The 22,971-nt window shown below is 40.7% G+C and overlaps 1 protein-coding gene across 2 annotated transcripts in view; it reads left to right on the top strand.

Moving 5' to 3' along the window:
* Adcy8 (adenylate cyclase 8) overlaps positions 1-22,971 on the top strand; it is a 191,764-nt gene that overhangs the window by 62,483 nt on the left and 106,310 nt on the right. For both annotated transcript variants that reach the window (XM_090339406.1, XM_090339405.1), the window contains exon 3: positions 21,362-21,492. In XM_090339406.1, coding sequence (XP_090195532.1) covers positions 21,362-21,492 — 131 coding nt within the window. The remainder of the gene's footprint in view (positions 1-21,361; positions 21,493-22,971) is intronic.

Below are 22,971 nucleotides of genomic sequence, written 5' to 3'. Positions count from 1 at the left end.
CCCCCTGAGAGAATATCAAAGTACTTTGATTCCAATGGTAATTTAAAAAATGTTACTTTTCAGGTTTGGGAAGCAATTTCTAAACAGATTCTTTGAACTTCTTTAATTTTTAAGAAACTATGTCTGATTTCTGCTCTCATTCTCATTGCCATGCAAATTGTTTTCTTCCTGGTAAGTCAGGTCTATTTTGATGTTTCATTCGATGTGAATGCTCGTGCACAGGTCTGTGTATACATAAATGTACGTTGCAAACTGATCCCAGTTCTGTTGAGAACTGGACCACAGACATTTAGGGAAATTCACATGATGACAGGCAGTAGGGAACTGTTGACATATATACGTATCAATGGACCAAACTACACCAAAATCTCTGTGGTCTTTTATCATTAAATATCTTTACTATTATTATAAAGGTGATGTGCAGAGGTGTTACCATTTCATAAGTCAATTAATGGATACAATGCCCCCCCTTCCCTAATGCTTTGCCAATTTTTCCCGCCTGTCCCCATCCACAAGTTATATAGTTCATTTTCAACACAGTATCTAGCGAATATCACTGCTGTGTTTTTCAAGAAAGGTGAATAAGTAAGATGGTTGTTCTGGTAGATGATTACTCCAATTAACAGACTGTTACCATAGGGATTTACTGTTCTTCACTATTATCTCTAGGCACCCAGAGACTCTGAGCACTACTTGGCTTGCCAAGGTGGGCTCTTCCTACAAACTGGATGTGCTCAGCCAGCCAAAGAATGTCTGTCTGCTGTTCTTATTCCTCCAATCCACCTCCAATAACTCAGCCTGAGTGTTCCAGTCATTGAACCAATATTTACTAAGCATTTAGTATGTCCCAGCATAGTAAGAACATCAGGTATGTTAAACATGATCTCTGTTGTCTTTATCTCCACCCTTTTCCCATGGACTCATGGGAAGATGAGTGGCTTCCAAGTGTAGAAAGGAACAAATCTGAACACATTGGTGGTATATTTGCTCATGTTAACATTGGACTTCCTGTTCTTTATCCTTGTGAAGTTGTCAAATTGTTCAATGGTTGCATGAGTTTAGAAACCAACACAGAAATTAAGAGAGATAAAGTCTCCCTCTCCCTCTCCCTCTCCCTCTCCCTCTCCCTCTCCCTCTCCCTCTCCCTCTCCCTCTCCCCCCTCTCTCTCTCTCTCTCTCTCTCTCTCTCTCTCTCTCTCTCTCTCTCTCTCTCTCTCTCTCTCTCTCTCTCTCTCTCTCTCATCAGGAGTGGTAGCTGGTGCCTAGTATCTATCCTAAGAGCTACAGATTTGAGTTCAAAGCAGTCCAGGCAGGAATGTCTGCAAGACACTTATCTCTTCTTGACCACAAAAAAAGATGGCAATGGAGCTGTGTGATTCAAATGTTTATAGAGTGCTAGCCTTGAGTAGAAAAGCTCAAGAACAGGGTTAGGAGTGTAGCCTAGTAGTAGAGTGCTCACCTCTAGCATGCATGAAGCCCTGGGTTTGATTCATCGGTACCACATATGCAGAAAAAGCCAGAAGTGGTGCTGTGACTCAAGTGGCAGAGCGCTGGCCTTTAGCAAAAAGTGTCCAAGGACAGTGCCCAGGCCCTGAGTTCAAGTCACACACATACACACACACACACACACACACACACACACACACACACACACACACACACACACACAATATGATCTGTGGAACATATCAACATTTTTATGTCATGTACCGGGAGGAAAAAAATCAAGGGAGGCTGTGTAGACAAAGGAATAAAAAAGACGCTAAAGTACTAAACTCAATTTAAGGGATGAACAAAGGAAAAGACTAAAGAAAATCACGTTTGTTTTTACAAAAATAAAAATGGTCACCAAAATCAGAAAATATATCAACAACTACAACAAAACCCAAAGAATGGCAAATCCAAGAACTGGCCCCATCAATTGTTACAAAGACTAGATGAATGATCTGGACATGGGCAAAGCACATAGTAAGTACTGTCTCATTGTCAAGGAGTAAGTCAGTGTGATCACTATTCCCTCTATTTGGTAAAATGATTCCTCCCCCTACTTTTTTTGTCAGTCCTAGGGCTTGAACTCAGGGCCTAGACACTTTCCCTGAACTTCTTTTGCTCAAAACTAATACTCTACTACTTAAGCCACAGTACCATTTGCTTTTTTTTGTTGTTGTTTGGTAGCTTATTGGAGATAAGAGTCTCACAGACTTTAATAACTGGGCTAGCTTTGAATGGTCCATCTCAGCCTCCTGAGTAACTAGGATCAGTGGCCAGAGCCACTGGCTCATGGCCCTTCTCTACTTTTAATAAGAGTAGTACTAGATGAAGGAACAAAAGCTTAGGGGCTGCTGACATGTTCTACTTTTAATGTTAAGCTACAGAGAACAATGTATTCAGTTCTTGAAAAATCATAAATCCGTGCAGTTATCAAACTTGTATTTTTTTCCTGTGTTCAATACATTTCCACATAAAAGAAGGATCTGAAAATGGACTCTCAAAGCTTTCTGGATGACAGTTTTTCCTGAGTGTAGTGCTCAAATATTCTTATGATCTGACTGTGGTAGTCACCTTCGCCTGCCTGCAGCTCTGTGCGTACCTCATCTCCTATACCCTGCTTCCCTCATATAGTTTTGCTCTCTTAGCCAGGCAGCAGAGTCCACCAATTTAAATGTTAATCTCTATCCAAACCAGAAACACCCCAAATAATGTCTAATCCAGTGTCTGGGTACCAACACACCCTGCATGTAAAACTCCCTCTCATCCTAGGTCTTACTGGTATAAGGCCTGGGAGTGTTTTCTGAGGCTGAGAAGAAAAGTAGCATAACTTGTCTTTCAGAAAGACCTTTGACCATTATCTAAAAAGACTTTGAAGTCCCTCAGCCCTAAGAAGTACTTAAAGAAAGGTTCCCTTTCCTGCACCAGGAGCTGTGTAATGGTGGATTCCGTGCTGGATGTGATGTGGGTTCAGCAAATGCATTCGTTATTTCTCACATTTGATTAATTTCCTTCAGAAGAGTTCACATTGCCTATGGTTTATCATTTTATTACTGTAAAGAGTGCCTTCCATTTTTGCCAGTCCTGGGGCTTGAACTCAGGGCCTGGGCACTGTCCTTTTTACTCGAGACTAGTACTCTGTCACTTGAGCCACAGCATCACTTCTGGCTTTTTCTGAGTATGTGGTACCAAGGAATCAAACCTAGGGCTTCATCCACGCTAAGTGAGCACTCTACCATTAGGCTGCTCTCCCAGCCCCTCTTCTTTTTATGTGGTATTACAGATATTACTATATCACACTGGACATCAAATAGCGGCTGCCATGGGTTGGGTAAGACTGAGGGCAGAGGCCCATGAGGCGGTGTCATGAAGCATTCCACACTAGTGAGAGGGGTGGGTGAAGGGAGAGGGGTGTGCATTCTGCCAGGTCATCTATCCAGCAGTTATCTGGGAAGAGATGAGGCATTATCTCTTCATTTTATATTATTTAAACCACCAATGAATGGTGATAGTTAGGAAACAGAATAATGTTATTTATTGTGTGAAATTCTTGACTGACAAAGAGCCTCCTGCTGCCCCTACCTGATATGGTCCATTCCCCAATTTCTCCTTACCTTCTAGCCTCTAGCTCTACCATATGCCCCTGCTGCTAACTAAGGGAATTACTAATGCATATCATTTACCATCCAGTGTGTTTATTTGTAGTTTTAGGGGTACATTCCAGTTACTACCAATAAGGGAAACCATGCAACCTATTTCTCTGGGTCTGGCTCACTTCATGTAATATAATTTTTCCAACTGTTTCCATTATGAATGGTACAATTCCATGGTAGAATTCCATTATGTATATCTACCACATTTTCTTGATCCATTTTTCCACTGAGGGCATCTCGGTTGATTCCATATCTTGGCTATGGTAAGCAATGAACGTGGTTGTGCTGGTAGCTTTGGTGTTTCCTTGTTTGTGTTCTATTAGGTAAATGGCCAGTAGTGGGATTGTTGGATCATAAGGAATGTCTATGTTTAGTCTTAGGCTGGAATATGATAAATTATATGTCTCTAGACATTCATACAATGAAACCAAAGGAGCAATAGCTATGTGTATCTGATGTTATAAAATATTTCCCAAAATGGATAATGTCAGGAAATGGAAACAAGGAGGGGGTTTCCTTCTGTTTTGATTTACTTTTCCTTTTGTACCATTTGTTCATTTATCTGTCTTTGGGAGGGTAAAGGGAGACACAGAAATTGAGGGACCAAGGATGAACAAATGCAGTATGCTACTCACTAGACATTATGTGGAAAAGGACTTTTACAACTTGTGTGTAGCAATGGGAGGGAAAAACAGAGAGACAGAGAGAGAGAGAGACAGACAGAGAGAGAGAGAGAGAGAGAGAGAGAGAGAGAGAGAGAGAGAGAGAGAGAGAGAGAGAGAGAGAGAGAGAGAGAACTCACAAGGTTAAGGGTGACATGGTCCAAAAAATGTACTCTTAATCTGACTTATGTAACTGTAATCCTTCTGTATATCACCTTTACAATAACATTAAGGAAATTAAAAACTAATACCTTGTCACATTCTGACAATTGTCCTAATGTTATCAACTCACGGATGAGGAATGAGGCTTGGAGAAATTAAGTCACCTGCTTAAGGTCACACAGTTAAATTCTAGAATCTGAGCTGTGGTTTATGACAGAGTGATTTGCTCTTCCTTGTCCTTGGGGGTCTCTTGGCTGTCAGTGAGTTCAGTAATGGCTGAACAATTGAATGAATGAGGAAAAAGCTTTCAGTATGGGTTCAAAATTCTTTACTATCTTGAAAATATTTTTAAATAGGAAATCCTTGAAATCTAAGTTTTGTTTCTCTTCCTATGATTCCACTCCATGATATAGAATATAGGCAAGAGTATAATCCAGGCACAGGGATGAGTGAAAGTTCCTCTGATAGCTAAAGCTACTGAGTGAGCACCCACTGTGTTCCATGACCTGTGTCTGTATCATTTAGTGTAAATTATCTGGGGAGGAAAAGTCATGATTTCCCTTCTGTAGATGAAGAAACAGAAGCTCCCTCAGGTCATCTAAATCACAGCAGTCTCAGCGCGGTTCAACAGCTAGCTCGAGCTTGCCTGTCTCCAGAAATCTTCAATCTTTACATGTCTGAGCAGAAGGGAACCACTTCGGAGCTTAGACCACAACAAGCAGATATGGGGCAGGGTATTGTGAGTCAGTCGTTCAACCTCTTGCTGAATCAATCTGAAATGTACTCAGAATACGCTTTCAGAAGCCAATTAAGACACAGCTCTGTGCAGCTGTGCTCACACTTAGCTTCCAGAAATAATCCATAAAATAAAACCTTTGAAAGATTAACTCAAATGCCACAGTCAAAATTTTGACAGCAAAAAATTTGATTTTATTTTATTTAAATGATCAATAATGTCATTGGGGGTTTTTCACAATGTGGTACAATTAATTTTCTCTATATATGTTATGTCTGCTCACGTTTCCTCTATTTCCTGTGCAATGCTCCTGCTCTAAATCTCAGAAGCTTTAGCACCAATATGCAATTAGTATTGTAAAACAATGCTTGAGTGTGCTTACCAGTGAACTTGAACAGTTGGACTGTGGCTCTAATGTGTCTAATTCTTTGACAGATATTAGCTCATTTAACACCACACCAATTCTACAAAACAGAAGCTATTACATCATCAACTTATGAACGGGGAAATGTAAGGGCTTCAAGTCAGAACTAGGAAGGAATGAGTTAGCTTAGTTGAATTTGTTTTTTAAAATATTAAGATTTTTTTTGCTCATCATAGCTGGCCATAAAGGCAATGCAAATCGAAACAACTCAGATTCCAGTAAGTTTGGCCAACTCTGTGAATTCAAGCAACAGCAAATATTGGCAGGTATGTGGGGATTAAGGTACCCTACTGCTATCAGTGGGAATGTAAACTAGTGCAACCACTCTGGACAGCAGTCTGGAGGTGCCTCAAAAAGACTAACCATAGATTCTCCATACAACACATCCATACCAATAGTAGGCATCTGCCCAGAATGCCTAGTAAGCCAAGATACTGGAAAGACATCTGTTCATCAATTTTCACTGCTGAAGTATTCACAATAACTGAGGAAGGTAAAGAGCCCAGATGCTCCACAACAGATGAATGGATCCAAAACACGTGGTTCCTCTATACAATGGATTTGACACAGCCATTAGAAAGAATAAAATAATATCATTGGCAGGGAAATGGATGGAACTAGAACAGATCGTGTTAGGTGAGGTTAAGCCAAGCTCAGAGGGACCAACAGTGCATGTTCTCCCTGATACGTTGAAGTTAGATCTAAAATGCCCTGGGATATGATAAGTTATACAGGATTCTAGATACTCACATGCAATGAGACCAAAATAGGTTAGTTTTAGAGAATCACAAAGGTATAATGCCTAAGTGACTCTATATTATATAGTTAAATAAAATAATATACTACTGAAAAGAACTCCAAGATATGAAAACAAAATATTTTTTTTCTTTTTTGAGTTTTTGATGATTCTGACTTCTTTATCTTATGTGTGGTGTATTCATGTGTACATCTTCAGAAGAGTGGGGGTGAGAGCACAGAACTTGAGGGGAAAAGGGTGAAAAGTTCAACAGTGTAGCATGGGAGAGAGGGCCTGGGTGAGAGGGAGGGGACAAGAGACACTGGTCAGAAGGAAACGTACTCATTATCTGGTCATATAATTTAATCCCTCTGTGTATCACCTCCATAATAACAAAAAAGTAAATTCTTAAAAATACTAAATTAAAAAAAATTTTATCTTCTCTTAGCTGTATGGGGAGTTATGATTTGATCTGTCCATTTATATACATTGTGGTGCATTGTGATCAGAGTCACCCTGGAAAATAGCCACTGCAATAATCAAATGTGACAATGGATGTGAAGCACATGGCATGCTACACAGCACATGATCAATAAAAATAAGATATTGGCTCTTTCTCCAAAACAAGTATCTCTCCAGAGCCTGGACTCTGGCTACAGTTTTCATGGCTTTCCCTTTAGTGAATGAGAGACGTCCAGCAGAAATCTCCATTGAGTAAGAACTATAAGGAAGAAATAGCTTCCTGAAAGCAGTCAGAAGCACTGTGGTTGCATATAGGTCCAGTGGCATGGCCAGTATCACAGGACTGGCTCTGCTTCCCTTCTCTCCCTGCTTAAATATCCACAAAAATAAATTGAATGAAATAGCAATCCTAAGTCTCCCACAGTGTTCATCTTGACTTTCCTCAGGGTGATATGTGCCAGTGTCTTCCATGAAGCCATTTTGAGGCCATGAATAGATGTGATGTGAGAGATGGAAGACTGGAAGCAGGCAGAATTCAGACAGGAGACACTGGTGGACTCTGAAGTAGCCCAGGGTCTCTTCTCATGCAAATGGGAAATCCCAGGAAAGAGAAGTGGTGCTGAATGAGAACTCCAGGCCACTCAGGGCCACAGTCTGGCTCCAGGACAGACTTTTAGGCTTGTCTTCTCCAAAGACAGAAAAGTGTAGATGGAGCCTTAGAAAGAGCTGGGAATTGTGATCAAGGACAAACTTTTTTTTTTAATTTTCTTTCAGATTGTGTTTTCAGGAGAGTTGAAGGATGTTTCTGGAGCAGGGAGCAAATCCAAGAGCAACAAAAGTCTTGGGAACAGGCTTTTCTAAGCAGACTCCGGGCAAACTCTCATGTCTTGAAGAGAATGCTTCACAGTGGGAGGGTCCGGGAAATTTGCCAGTGGTACAAATGGCTAGAGCCCGGCAAGCCTGGCTGCTGGAGAATTTTGCTTTGCAATTTTTATTTGCAAAATTTCCCCTGAAAGCATAGACCACGTTATATTTAAGGAGTGAAAGGGTGTTGCCACTTTAAAACTCTACTTAAATAATTCTTGAACATTCTATTGAGACAGTATGAACAACTTTGGAGGATGCAGTCAGGAATTAGACCCAGTTCCTATTTCCTAGAACACTTACAGATGCACTCTTAACACGTTTGCCAATGCGAGATCTATTTAGCACCTACTAACTTTCAAGTGCAACAGTTGTAGAGAATCTTGTCTTGAACATAACTGATTGCCTGCTGTCTTCAGTGCACTTATAGTCTTGTTAGGTAAACAACCAGTTTGTGTGAAGAGCTTTGCAAAAGGGGACAGGGAGGCAAAAGGATGTGTATAATGCGACAGTAGGATCTAGCTCTCCTTGTGAATGGTTATCAAATGACACAGAAAACATGTGGAATTCAGCCCAAGACCAAGGAGGTATCTGTGAAGAAGGCCAAGAATGTGATTGGAAATCACTGTACTGTTTGGAGAGGGGAGGAGAGTGGGGAAAGAAAAGGCTGGAGCTCAAGGAGCAGTCATTGGGTACTATAAGAGATTTGGCATGCCTCCTAAGAACAGCAGTGTTCAAACTGGACTGTGCTATGATCACAACTGGGGGCTATATGGAACCAGAGCCAAGTCAGCTGTCTCTGGAGTAGCCTGCCTACAGAGTGATGACTGAGAGCTGGCAGCAAAGCAAGTCATACAGTCATACAGGAGTCAATACTCGCCTTCCCAGACTCCCATTCATTCACTGTCAGACCACCTGCAATCCCAGCTTGCTGGTACCTAGAATTTCATTGGTCCTTTGCTTCAGTTCTGTCTGCATTCAGGTTCCTACTGTTGGTACATCTTATGGGAGTAGCCATTGCATTCAGCTTCCTTTGGCCAGACAAGGCCCTCAGTATGTCCAGCATCATCCTGACAATTGCTACGCTTTTTTGAGTTGTGTGATTCCTGCCTGCACGTACGCAGTTGTAGAAACCTCATCCGTGTATATACAGCCTCAAGTTAGGCAAGTAGGTGCCAGATGGTCAGACAAGGATCTTGATTGGCTTGGTGATGATCATCCAAACAAGAAGAATAAATAGATTTAGCTTGACTTTGTAGATCCACATAATTATTCCTGAACTCATCTTCCATAAGTTTCAGTAGCAGAAAATGAGGAAAGAATGCAGTCTTTAATAAATGGTGCCGGGGAAACTGAATATCTACATGCAGAAGAATAAAATTTGGCCATTGTCTCACATCATGCAACAAAAACTCTGTGCTGATTAGATAGATGTAAAATCCCAAAGGACAAAACAACTAGAGAAAGCATACATAGAAATGGTTTTCGGATATAATCCTAAACATAAGAAGCACAAGTGAAAATAGACAAATGGGATTACAGCAAGCTGGAGCCTTCAGCAGGGAGTTCCTACCAGTGTTTTGAAAGGCTGGGCCGAAGTCAGTGTTCCACTTAGATAGCAATGCCTGAAGCTGACAAATGTAGGGAAGGTAGGCGATACATCCATAGCTGCAGCTTTCATGTGTCACTCCAGAGTAGAGCTTTACACCTGTCTCTGGGGGGAAAAAGCTATCAAATCTGATTATATATCTTATTCCTAAACAAACCCTTCAACTCTTTTCAGTACCCTTGAGAGAAAGACCCGCTAGGCCCAGTGTGTTTTTCATCATCTCACTTTGATCTATTCTGTTTCACTCTACTGGACACTAGCCATGGTCCTTCTTGTGGGCTCTCAACCAAGCTATCTGTATCTACTGAGCCTTGTACACAATATTCTCTCACACCTCCCAGCACACACCCACAGGCACTGAGGTACACATGAGTACTTGAACACTCCAATTAATTAAATGCTTATCAAAATTAATCACACCCCACCAAGGATTTTCAACTCACTAAGTATATCTCTTTTGTTGCATCTGTTACTGATGTAGCTGTACAAGTTTTTCTGTGATTATATAGTTTATGTCTTAATTCTCCCCATTGAACAACACACATATTATGATATCACACACACACACACACACACACACACACACACACACACACACACACACAGATAACCTCTGCAGTCCTTGGCATTAAACATAGAAATTTTAGAGTTACAGCTTTACAGATGCCTTATTGCCTTTCAAATGTCACACAGATATAAATATTTAATGAGGAAGAAAGCGAAATGAATGTATGAATTGTGTATATTTTGCCTTTAGAAATAAAAATCATCATGCATGTTTCTCTGGGCAATGAATCAACATTGTAATTACTAAATCATAGCAACAGTGAAATCTTCCATGAATCCAGTGAAACAAAGAATGGCAGGTGAATACATGGCTATATATATGCCCATATATTAGATATGCTTCAGCAATCAATACTCTAATAAGATTTACTTTTTCGCTGTGCAATATGATGTACTCTTCGTTTATAGTGACTACTTGTGGAATGGTAGATCGGATATGCAACGGGTCAAGACCATCATTGCAGAGAATTTCTTTTATGGCCAGAGATGTCGAGCATTTTTTCATGTATCCATAGGCCATTCTTATTTCTTCTTCAGAGAAGACTCTCTTTAAGTCTTTGGCCCATCTTTTAATGGGATCGTTGTTTCTTTGGAGATTAGTTTGGGAGTGATTCAATTTTTTGAGCTGTTGATATGTTTTTAGATATGAGGCCTTTGTCCATTGTATGGTTAGTGAAGATCTTCTCCCACTCTATAGGCTTTCTAGTTAGTTTGCTAGCTATGTCCTTTGCCATATAGAAGCTCTGCAGTTTAATGCAGTCCCACTTATCCAGACTTTCTCTGATTTGTTCTGTTTCTGAGTCCTTATTAAGAAAGTTTCGACCTGTGCCAAGGAGACCTAGTGTATCTCCTATTCCTTCTTATAGAGTTTTCAGTGCCTCTGCTTTTACCTCAAGGTCTTTAATCCATTTGAAGTTAATCCTGATGCAGGGTGACAAAGAAGGATCCAACTTTAGTTTTCTGCAATTGCTTAACCAGTTCTGCCAGCACTACTTGTTGAAGAGGCTGTCTTCATCCATTCTTTTTTTTTTTTGCTCCCTTATCAAAGATTAGGTGGCCATCAGTCTGTGGGTTAATATCTGAGTCCTCGGTTCTATTCCATTGGACTTCAGGCCTGTTCTTGTGTTAGAACCAAGCTGTTTTGGTCACTATAGCTCTGTAATAGAGTCTAAATTTTGGTATTGAAACTCCTCCTGCGCTGTTCTTTCGACTAATAATTGTTTTTGCTATATGGGGTCTTTTATTATTCCATATGAAGTTTTGGATTGCCTCTTCTATTTCTTGAAAAAATGACATTGGGATATTGATGGGTATTGCATTGAATTTGTAGATAGCCCTTGGCAAGATTGTCATTTTCACGATGTTAATTCTTCCGATCCAGGAGATTGGTAGGTTTTTCCATTTCCTTAGTTATTCTTTAGTTTCCTTTTTCAGTGTTTTAAAGTTTTCATCAGAAAGGTCCTTTACATTCTTAGTTAAGTTAATGCCTAGGTATTTTATTTTCCTTGAGGCTATTGAAAAAGGAGCTCCTTTCCTGATTGTTGCCTTGTTCTTCTCATTGTTGTCATAGAGGAAGGCAGTTGATTTTTGAGGGTTAATTTTATACCCTGCTACCTTTCCAAAGTTTTGAATCAGCTCAAGGAGCTTGGGAGTGGAGTCTATAGGGTTCTTTAAATAAAGAATCATGTCATCTGCAAAGAGGGAAAGTTTTACTTTCTCTTTCCCTATTTGGATCCCCTTTATGCTTGCTTCTTGCCTTATTGCACTGGCTAGGAATTCTAATACTATGTTAAAGAGGAGTGGAGAGAGTGGGCATCCTTGTCTCGTTCCTGATTTTAGAGGGAATGGCTTTAGCTTTTCGCCATTAAGTGTAATGCTGTGGGTTTGTCGTATACAGCCTTTATTATACTGAGGAATGTTTCATGGATTCCTAGTTTCTCCAGAGCTTGTAACATAAAGGGGTGTTGGATCTTGTCAAATGCCTTTTCTGCATCTATTGAGACAATCATGTGATTCTTGTCCTTGCTCCTGTTGATGTGTTGAATTATATTAATTGACTTGCATATGTTGAACCAGTTTTGCCTCCCTGTGATGAATCCTGTTTGATCATAGTAGTATAATTTCTTTTTGATGAGTTGCTGAAGACAGTTGGCTGGTATTTTATTGAGATGTTTTGCAACAATATTCATCAAAGAAATGGTTCTATAGTTCTCTTTATTTGATGAATCTCTGTCTGGTTTTGGGATGAGAGTTATAGTGGCTTCATAGAATGAGTTTGGCAAAGAGCCTTCATTTTCAATTTCGTTGAAGAGCTTGAGTAGTATTAGTGTGAGCTCTGTTTTGAAGACCTTATAGAATTCAGCTGTGAATCCATCTGGCCCTGGGCTTTTCTTGGATGGATGGTCTCTTATTGGCATTTCTATTTCAGTGTTTGAAATAGGTCTGTTTAGTTGGATTAGTTCTTCTTGGTTCAGTGTGGGATATTAATATTGGCTAGAAATTCATCCATTTCTTCTAGATTCTCAAATTTGTTGGCATAAAGGTTTGAAAAGTATTCCCTCATGATGGTCTGGATCTTGGTAATTTCTGCCCTGATACAACCATTCTCATCTGTGATTTTGTTTATTTGGGTGTGCTCCCTTCCTTTTTTGGTAAGATTTGCTAAGGGTCTGTCAATTTTGTTAATTTTTTTCAAAGAACCAACTCCTTGTTTTGTTGATTCTTTCTATAGTGTTTTTTACTCCAATTCATTTAATTATGCTTTGATTTTAATAATTTGCTTCCTTCCAGTGGGATTAGGCTTAGTTTGTTGCTCTTTTTCCAATAGCTTAAGGTGCGACATTAAATTGTTGATTTGCGATTTTTCCAATTTGTTAATGTAGGCACTCAGAGCTATAAATTTTCTTCTTAGTACAACCTTTGCTGTTTCCCAAAGGAGCTGGTATTTTGTGTGCTCCTTTTTGTTAAATTTCATAAACTGTTGAATTTCTGTTCTGATCTCCTTGATGACCCATTGGTGATTCAACAATTTGTTGTTCAATCTCCATGAGTTACAGGGTTTTTGTTGGTGGAGACTGGTGTTCAGTTCCAATTTGATGCCCTTGTGGTCTGAGAGAATACAGGGAATCATTTCAGTGTTTCTGAATCTGCACAGGTTTGTTTTATGCCCTAAAATGTGATCTATTTTGGAAAATGTTCCATGTGCTGCTGATAAAATCACATATTACGATGTTGCTGGGTGAAATAATCTACAGATGTCTGTTAGATCTAGTTGTTCTGTACAGTTGTTCAATTCAGAAGTTTCTCTGTTGAGTTTTTGCTTGGTTGATCTGTCCATAGGTGAGAGTGGTGTGTTAAAGTCACCAACAATCACTGTGTTTCAATCTATGTGTGGTTTTAGTGAAAGTAATGTTTGCTTGATGAAGTTCAGCGCTCCAGGATTAGGTGTGTAGATATTTAGGATGGTTAGGTCCTCCTGGAGGAGAGATCCCTTTATTAGTACATGGTAACCTTCTTTGTATTTTCTCATTAATTTTAGTTTGAAGTCTATTTTATCTGATATGAGGATGGCAACTTCAGCCTGTTTATGGGGGCCGTTAGCTTGATAAACTTTATTCCAGCCTTTCACTTTCAAAAAATGTTTGTTTTTTGGGAGCGAGATGTGTGTCTTGAAGACAGCAGAACAATGGATCTTGCTTTTTAATCCAACTAGACATTCTATGCTGTTTAATTGGAGAAGTAAGTCCATTGCTATTGAGAGTTAGGATTGAAAAGTATTTACTAGTTCTTGCCATTTTTACAAGCTTTCTTTAGGGCCTGTGGCTTGACATTTCTTGAGGTACTTAGCTGGTATGATTTTTAGGTACCATTTCCTTGTCAGTATCACATTTGTGTTGGTTTTCAATGTGTAGAACATCTTTGAGAATTTTCTGTAATGCTGGTTTGGTTGGTATGTAATGTTGCAACTTTTCCTTGGAATAGAAGATGTTTATTTTTCTGTCGGTTATGAATGAGACCTTAGCTGGGTACAGTATTCATAGTTGGTAGTTATTTGTCTTAAGGGCATGACATTTATCCTTCCAATCTCTTCTTGCTTGCATGGTCTCTGCAAGAAATTGTGGTTGTTCTGATTGGTTTTCCTTTGTAGGTGATTGTTCTCTTCTCCCTGGCTGCTTTTAGGATCTTTCTTTGGTCTCTATTGATCCTGTACAGATTATAATGTGGCAGTGGGATGTTCTTTTCTGATCAGGTCTGTTTGGGGTTCTAAAAGCTTCTTGTATCTGGATGGGCCTGCCCTTCTGGATATTTGGGAAGTTCTCTGAGATGATTCCCTGACGTATATTTCCAATACCATTGACCTCTTTCTCCAGGCTCTCCTCAATACCAATTAGCCTTAAATTAGGCTTCCTAATTGTATCTTGGACCTCCTGACGCATTCCCTCATATTTCCTGGATTTGGTTTGACTCATTTTCTGTTCTTTATGCCAACTAGGTTATCTTCAACCCTGAAGATTCTGTCTTCTGCATTGTCTAACCTGCTATCAATACTTTCTACTTTATTCTTCCTCTCTCTCACTTCCAATTGCTCATTTTCGATGCCTCGCATCTTTTGTTTTAGATCGTGTGTAGACTTCTTTAACTCCTTGATTTACGTTTGAGTGGTCAGCTCAGCAGCTTATTCTCATTGGACATTTGTTGAAGTTTGGTCAGATTTTGTTTGTAGATTCTATGAATTCGACCATTTTTCTTTCTAAATCCTTTATTATGGCCCCCTTTATGGCTTCCTCATGTCATATCACCTTGTTTATGGTTTCATCTCATTTGGATATGGCTTCCTCACGTATCTCTTTCTGTATGTTTTCAGACTTTTCATTAATCATGTTTAGCAATTGCATTTGTATAGCATTTAGAGGACTCTCTCTAGTTTTGCCATTGACTGCTCCATTGACTGTTTATATTGGGTGGGAGATGCTGTTCCTTGATTTGCCATTTTTCTTGAGCTTCTTGTTCTGCCCATTTGAAAATGGGAGCAAGATTAATACTGCACAAGAATACAATTTTTAAGAAATAACCAACCTAGAGCTCTTTAGCTGGCCAGACAATAGATATTCACAATTTTAGATTGGTATCATTCTCTGTCTCTTTTTGTGTACGTACAGACAAATCTAATACCACCACTGATCACCATTTTATGACCTCTGTTGTATTTAAGTCCCTCTGGACCTACAGTATAATTGAACACCTTGATATGCAGTATTGCTCGACAACCATCAATTGTTGATCCATGCGTTATAAAAGTTGAAGGATGAACAGAGAACCAGAGATAGAAAAATAGTATGAAAGACAAGAAGAGAGACAAGAAAAGAGTAATGTAGGAATGTAAGATACATATAGTAATGAAGAAAAGGGATAGCATAAAGATAACTGACCTGAGGTGAGAGAAAGGTAAAACAGTTGAGTACAAAATTTAGAAAATACAAGATAAAATTTATAAAAATAAGAAGAGTAATAAGAAGACTATATAAAGAAAAGAGGAAGGTATATATAGGAGAGTTCAGTGACAAAATTTTAAAAAGTAAAAAGAAACAAAAAAAAAAGAAAAGGAAAAACAAGAAAAAAGGTGGGGTTAGATCCCACATAATTGTAAGTTCTTAGACAAGAAATACTAGGGTTAAGAACCAACAAATTAAAAAGCAGGTGACTGTATCAATATAAATATCATTTGCATGCAGTCTGTACCCAGTGCTGTTATTGTATTTCTAGGGATGACCATAATTACAAAATGAAAATGGGAGGGAAGAAAATGGAAAAAATCATATCATTTTTTTTTAAAAAGGTGGAGGTAAAATGGCAAAAAAGATAAGAACACATAAAAATGCAAATAAAAAAGGAGAGAAAATAATGAAAGAAAAAAAAAGGGTATTCTTCAGTTTGGTTTTTTTGGGGCAGGGGACAGGATAGGAAACTTTTGTCTCCACTGAATTCGGGATCCAAACACTTCAAAAAGTCTTTTTCTCTTGTGATTTGTCTTGGTGGTTTTTCTGATCAGTTTGCTGCAAGCTGCTTTGTTTACCAGGAGCTGGGCCCCGCCCAGGGGGAGGAACTTCCACTAGTATGGGAGGGGGGACATGCGGCTAAGCTGCCGCTGGGAAAACCTTTGCTGTTTTGAATGATGTCGCTGCCAACACCACTTCTCAGGCTCCAGTTGCTTTGGCCAGCAGTCAAGATGGCACTGCTGTCGGCTGGTGGGGGAGGGGATTCCTTCCCAATGCCTTCCCACGAGCAGAAGTGGAAACTTCTCCATGGAGGCACTCACAAATTGCTGGATTTTCTGGTTCCGTGAAGCTGGCGGGCCTGCGCTCGGCGGGGTGATGGCTCTGGGCTCGCACAGGCTCTGTCTGGCTCTGTCTGGAGCCGGTGGGTCTGCGCTGCCCAGAAACACTGTGTGCTCAGGTGCCCGAGGGAGGCTTGTCTTCGCGGTGGCTCTGGCTGGCGCCACTCCACACTGTCTTCTTGCACCAGTTTTCTGCCTTTCTCCTCTCTGACTGAGATCTCTGTGGTGCTAAATCTTACTTAGGATGGATCTTTGGCTATGAACTCTCCCCTACGGTGCTAGAACTGGTATCTTGGCGAGAGCTCAGAAAGACTCACACTGAACCGCCGCCATCTTCTGTCAATTTCCTCATCTGATTCTTCTCTGTTCACATATTTTGCTGTGGACTCTGTGGAATTCCACAGGGTATCTCTAGGCTGCTGTTGCTCCCTCTCAAGTGCATCATCCCTGCATGTTACCGTCAAAAGATTAAGCCTTCTTGCCTATGGTGGTTTTCAGGGCAAAACAAGGCACACCCCATTTGAAAGCAGCTGCAGCCTCCACTGAAGCAACATAAGACTGGGTTTCCCTCTCACCCCTTGGGCACCTTCTAACAACAGCTCAGCCCTGGGGAGTTCAGAAATGGAAATGTTGGCCTAGCATTTGGAGACATTCAAACTTGCTAAGTCTATTAGGGTTTGAGGTTATCAGTTTTTGTTTTTCCCATAGGCATACTTGATTTATTCCACTGTTCATATTCATATTCAGTGGTTTGCTTGCTCATTCATTACTTGTGCATTTATTGGAGTCTTCTCATGCAAAACATTGTACTCAGGCCTTGGATATGAAATAATGAATTCAAAGAGCTCAGCTTACCCATTGGCATTCAAACAGACCAGCACCATGTGGTGAGATAAATGTGGTAAGGAAGATCCACACAGAGAAGCCTAGTATTAAAGAAAAAGGTGAATCTCCTACACTAAGAAAAGAAATTTGTCCTAGACTTTGAAAGAGAGCCAGACCCCCATGTGCTCATGGAGGGAAACAAGGGAGAGAGTGCTTTCAAGGCAGAGCTTGCAGCATTAGGTCCTGCAGCATTGCAAGCTCTAGGATCCTCCCCACATAGAGGACACGTGATAGACAAGATTGCATAGCCACACAGGCAGTGTCCAGGGGAGGGGGAGGAAACAGTGGCCAGTCAGGGAGTGAGGCTGAGCTGTGTTGGCTCACCCGAAGTTACAGCTGCCCACTTCCAAGGATTGATCACCACAAGAGTTGCTCATGTTTTAATAACTCCAAGACCATTTTATTAGGCTTTTGGGGGACAGACGATGTGTGTTTGCTATAAAATAATAATAATAGCAACAGTAATAATTCTTATTGTTGTAATTATTATTGTTATTATAGAGGAAACTATAGAACCATAGAAGAAAAGAAAAACAATACCAAGAAATGAACTAGTGCACAGTGCCTGTGGATTGAAGTTCAAAGCCAGTATCAGCAGGAATTTCCATTTCTTATCTCCAATTAACCAGAATCAGAGCCATGGTTCAAGTGGCAAAGCATTCTCCTTTGTTGAGCACAAAAGCTTGGGAACAGAGCTCAGGCCCTGAGTTCAAGCCCCAGGTTGGTTCTAGGTATGCCGTGTGCAGCCCATAGTTCATGAATGGGACCTTATTCTCAGCAATTGGTTCTGCATCTCTTTCCATGTCACTAATCTGCATCATTTACACTGGAAACACAGCACAAGATACTTTCAATAGCTGCTTCTGAGGCATCCCTTCACACAAGGAGGTTCAAGAGCCCCGTGTTTCAAGTTCCATAAGGGGAAACCCACCACAGGCACATATTTGACATTGTCAAGCTTCTTATGAACTGCTTTAAGCTTTCAGAATATGCGGTGGCAAAAATTCCAAATATCTCTGGCCAGTTGTCGTTGATTCGTTTTCACTGTCCTCTGTGCTTGTCTTTGGTTTTCTTTGCTTAATGCGTTCGGTAAAAGAAACATTGAGCATCACATGTATGCTTTGTTTAATGATGGACGCGTTCATGCAATTTCAATGGCAATTAAATTTTCCACATTTTCCACTTCAGAGAATTAGGCTCTGAGGGATAGAATTCTTTTCAGAAACAGATTTCTCTGGTAAGGTGAGGGGAAGCTCTCAAGGAGCCCATCTAGACAATATCTTCAGAGTAAACACTGGCCCCTTCCTTGTTGTATGACCACGGGAAGTGTCTTTACCTCTCATTTCTAGGTCACCATGAGATTTCCTTGCTTTAGAAAGCTGAGGACTAGTATGTGAAGTTATTTATGATGCCCCTAAATGCAGTACCCAGACAACAGTGGGTATTCTCAAAGCCATGTAAATGGTAGCTAGCAAGAAGAAATGGCCAGGCACCCTTTCAAGTTAATTCCCCCTGATAATATTTTGTCTATTACATCCTTCTAGCAATAAACATCGGTACAACTTTCATACAACTATTGAAATACAATAATTATAAAACCATATTAAATGTAAGAATACATGAACATAAAAATTAGTGAACAAATGCCTCATCCATTTTTCTGGACCCCCTCTCCCCCTTGTAAGAATTTCTCCTTTATCTTTTTCCTTTCTCTGGGGCCTCTAATCCATAACTGACCCTTCTGCTTAACTCTTAACCACAAATTATTATTTGAAAGAGCTCTAGACTGGTGAGAGAGGATGAGAGCTCATATTTTGCAGGAACTATAGCTGGTATAGCAGAAAGCTACTATTTGAAGTTAGGCAAATCTGAGCTGAATCCTCTGCTATTTGCAACCTAAAGCCATGCAATATTATCTTCACATTCTTTGTATGAATTATAGTAAATTCTGAGTGGTCATACACTTGATTCACAGTAGGCCAACTGTTCCTGATCCTGCCTACGTGTCTCAACCATCTTCACCATTGTCTCACCCCTCTCCCTGGACTCCAGTTCAGTGGGTCTTGGATGCCTGTGCAGCTTTATTCTTACAAAGCTGGATGCTTAGAGTGTAAGATCCACAAGAGAACCACATAAACACATTTGGGTTTCAGGGAACATTTTCTTCTTAATCATGCCTTGGAACAAATGCCTTTCCTCTCTTGCCCACTCCCAGATTATTTAATGCTCAGCATCGTCACCTCGCCATGTTCTGGGGTGGCTCTCCTACTGGCACAAGCCCTTTGTTCTTTATATTTGCCTCAGCCTTACTTAGATACCACCCCTAATGTGTCATGGGTGAAAACACAAGGTACAACTAAACACTTTTACAATCTGACCTCAGAGTCCTAGGTGGAGCACAAACTTTGTACTCCCATTCATGGCTTTGCTTATGCAGGCTATTCATAGTGTTATGGATGGTGTCTTGATGATACATCCCCCAAGGTACAGAGACCCTCACAGCCGTGGTCTGCACCTGACCCCACTCAGAAGCATTGGGGGTACCCACAGTCACAAGGACTTAGGAAATAGGTAAATGGCATGAGTGATCACACAAGGAACACGTTGTAGGTGCACATACAAAATACACACCTTTGAGACCCAGAATGGACAGCTTTCAAGAGAGAGAAAAGTACCATCATATAACACTCAGTGAACACTTCATTAATAAAACTCTTTGCTTGAGATGCAAGATTAAGTCGAGGAAAATGGAAAGAGGAAACAATGCTATGTCCCTTACATCTTTCATTTCATTAAATTCTCATAACCACTCCACAAAGCAGATGATTTATTTTATTTTATTTATTTATTTATTTATTTATTTTGCTATTTGCCACCTTAAGAGACAAAGGCAGGGAGAGTTCCTGTCCCTCCCTGAATGCTGCATCTCTATTAAGTGGTGGGAAGTGGGATTCAAATGACACCATCTGACTCAAAATCCAGGGTTTTTTCATCTCACCAAGAATCCCAGCAGGGAATAACAGGATACATGGTTGTATTCTCTTCTCCAATTGTGCAAAGTTGTTTAATCTAGACTCATCAATCCCATGCAGTGAAAGTTATTTTCCCATGTTCATTTTCATAGTTTTGTATGAAACCTGTTTCATAATGACAATGTTAACATCCACTTGTAACTACAGAGGTAGGAGAAACTACATCAATTAGAACATACCTGCCTTAACCTCAGCTCACCTCCACAGAAAACCATGTGTCAGAAGCTGGACTTTCCCATGATGATCTCAACAGGATGGGATTCTGGGATTTAGTTAGTGTTGCTAGGTAACTAGCTACTTTCTAAAGAAGGTTGTCCTGTCTGGTGTTTGGGTCCCACTTCCAGGCTGCATGTGGCTCATTTCTTCTCATCTACTATAAGGAGTTAATGTCTCTTAAACTGTGTGTCTAGCCTGTATTACTTGGCTCCACATTCATATCACAGCTTCCCTACCAGAAGCTGCCCTCTTTCCTTCCTAACATCTCTATTGGATACCAACCCTGTGGATCTGATCTCCAGCACGACTCTCAGAAAGACCACTGAAAGAACTTCCCCACTGGTGGACATCTCCCCACAATCCATAGTTTAAAATATAATGTGGATCCCTATATCTCACCTTTCTGCTTAGTACCACCTAGTGGTCCCCCATGATAATTGAAATTACAAGCAAACATCTTATGCTACAAGATCCATTTTGCTATCCTTCCTCATGGTTACCACATCCCACCTGTCACATTGCTCATTTCTGTCTCAGGCCACTTGCAGCTGTCATTTTTCACACTTCCTGGATTTCTTGACCTACACCAGTGTGGCTCATTTTCAGGTTTCAGTTTAAACATAATTCCAAAGAGATGCCACTCGTAAGCTCTGATTCAAATCAGGTCACCAACAAAGATACGTTATACTTTTATCATGCTTTGTGTTTACATACCATTAGTCACACTTTGTGTGTGTGTGTGTGTGTGTGTGTGTGTGTGTGTTGGTTGGTTGTGATAGGAAGTTTCTTGTGTATTAGAATGTAAATTTTCACAATAGGACCCACATTCACTTAATTCACCATTTAATACCCAACAACCAGTCCACAGTGAAAAATATCAAGCACTCCACAGACGTCGGACAAGTCCACAGGCTGATCTGGAATTAGGAATTCCTTGAGAAGTTCACCTAAGAGTTCACGGGCTCCCCCACATCCATTGGCACTCACTGGACCAGGCTAACGAGACTTCCCATCTCCCCTGTGTCTCCCAGGAGCGGCTCGTGCTGTCCGTGCTCCCCCGGTTTGTGGTTCTGGAAATGATCAATGACATGACTAACGTAGAGGATGAGCATCTGCAGCACCAGTTTCACCGGATCTACATCCATCGCTATGAGAACGTCAGGTGAGCCTTCCTGCCCCAGTCACCTTGTAACCATCCAGCCGCTGGCCACCTATATCTCACCACCGTGACTGCTGTCCGCGTGGATAGCAATGCCTTTCTTCACTTGGCTGATGAATTCATGAACTCGTGATGTTTCATCACCGAGTTCTGCACGTCCAAACAGATACTGGAGAATGGCAGAGAATTGGTTATGTTTTCTTGTTGACTTACAGTTTTCCAGTAATACTGTTGGCTTGCTATAGTTTCAGTAGGAAAGGAAAAATAATCCCAAAATGAGATCTTAAGTCTTCAGTATACACATAGCTTTCCTCCTTTCATGTCTAAAACAATCCAACAAAGGACTACAGTTTCTTTCCCTTTGCAAACTTTGTTAGGCAACCATCCGCCATTCATGAATGTATCTACCCATCATCCATTTAATCATCCATCCATCCACCCATCCATTCATACACCTATCTATCCATTGCCCCCACTATCCATACACTCACCTATCTACCCGGTCTTAATCACCCACCTATCAGTGTGTCTGTTCACTCACTGTCCACCCACCCATCCATCTTTCCACATACTCACCTATCTACCTACCATTCCATCTGTACCTGAGTGTGCACTTTGTGCCCAACACTATACTAAAATTCAAAGCTCTGACTCCATGGTGAGAAATGCTAGCTTTAGGGTCATGATTTTGCCCTCCCTTCTGTGGAACCTTGGGCAGTTTACTTATCTGAATTTTATGTAAGTCCTACTTTTTAATTAATTAATTTTATTTTTGGCCAGTCCTGGGACTTGAACTCAGGGCCTGGGCACTATCCTAGGGCTTTCTCAAGGCTAACGCTGGAGCCACAGCACCACTTCCAGGTTTTTCTGTGTATGTGGTACCGAGGAATTGAACCCTGGGCTTCATGCATGCTAGGCAAGCACTCTACCACTAGGCCATGCTCCCAGCCTGTCCTACTTTTTAAAACAAGAATCTTATTAGGTACCACGTGGGATTTTCTATAGATTGTATGCATGAAGCTATATACAAAACATAGGTCTAGACATGTAGGAGAGTACCAAGCATACTACACTGACATGATTTTTATTTGTAAACAATATAATCCAACTACCACTGACTCAAAAGGAATGTAGTGAAGAGCTATGTGGCAACTCATAGGGAGACTGGAGATGCTGACTGAGGAAATGGACTAGAATGAAGTGAGCCACTAGGCCAGTTGGAGCCTCATTGCCTCTATCTTAGAACTATGCTACCAAGAGCTGTGTCCTGTCATAGTGCCCCATGAACGTGTGTTTCAGGTGGCAGAATACCATATGGACCAAGAGGAAGAGCAAATGAAGCTGTTTAAACACCATTGCCATCAAGAAATAAATGAGGGTATTTGTGTATGAGAGAGAGAGGAGAGGGGGAGGAGGGAGGGAGAGAGAGAGAGAGAGAGAGAGAGAGAGAGAGAGAGAGAGAGAGAGAGAGAGAGAGAGAGA

This window comes from Megascapheus bottae, chromosome 9, assembly GCF_031878675.1.
Source record: "Megascapheus bottae isolate mThoBot1 chromosome 9, mThoBot2.hap1, whole genome shotgun sequence".
Lineage (NCBI taxonomy): Eukaryota > Metazoa > Chordata > Mammalia > Rodentia > Geomyidae > Megascapheus > Megascapheus bottae.
Note: the sequence above shows the minus strand (reverse complement) of the source record. Positions and strands in the feature narration are given on the sequence as shown.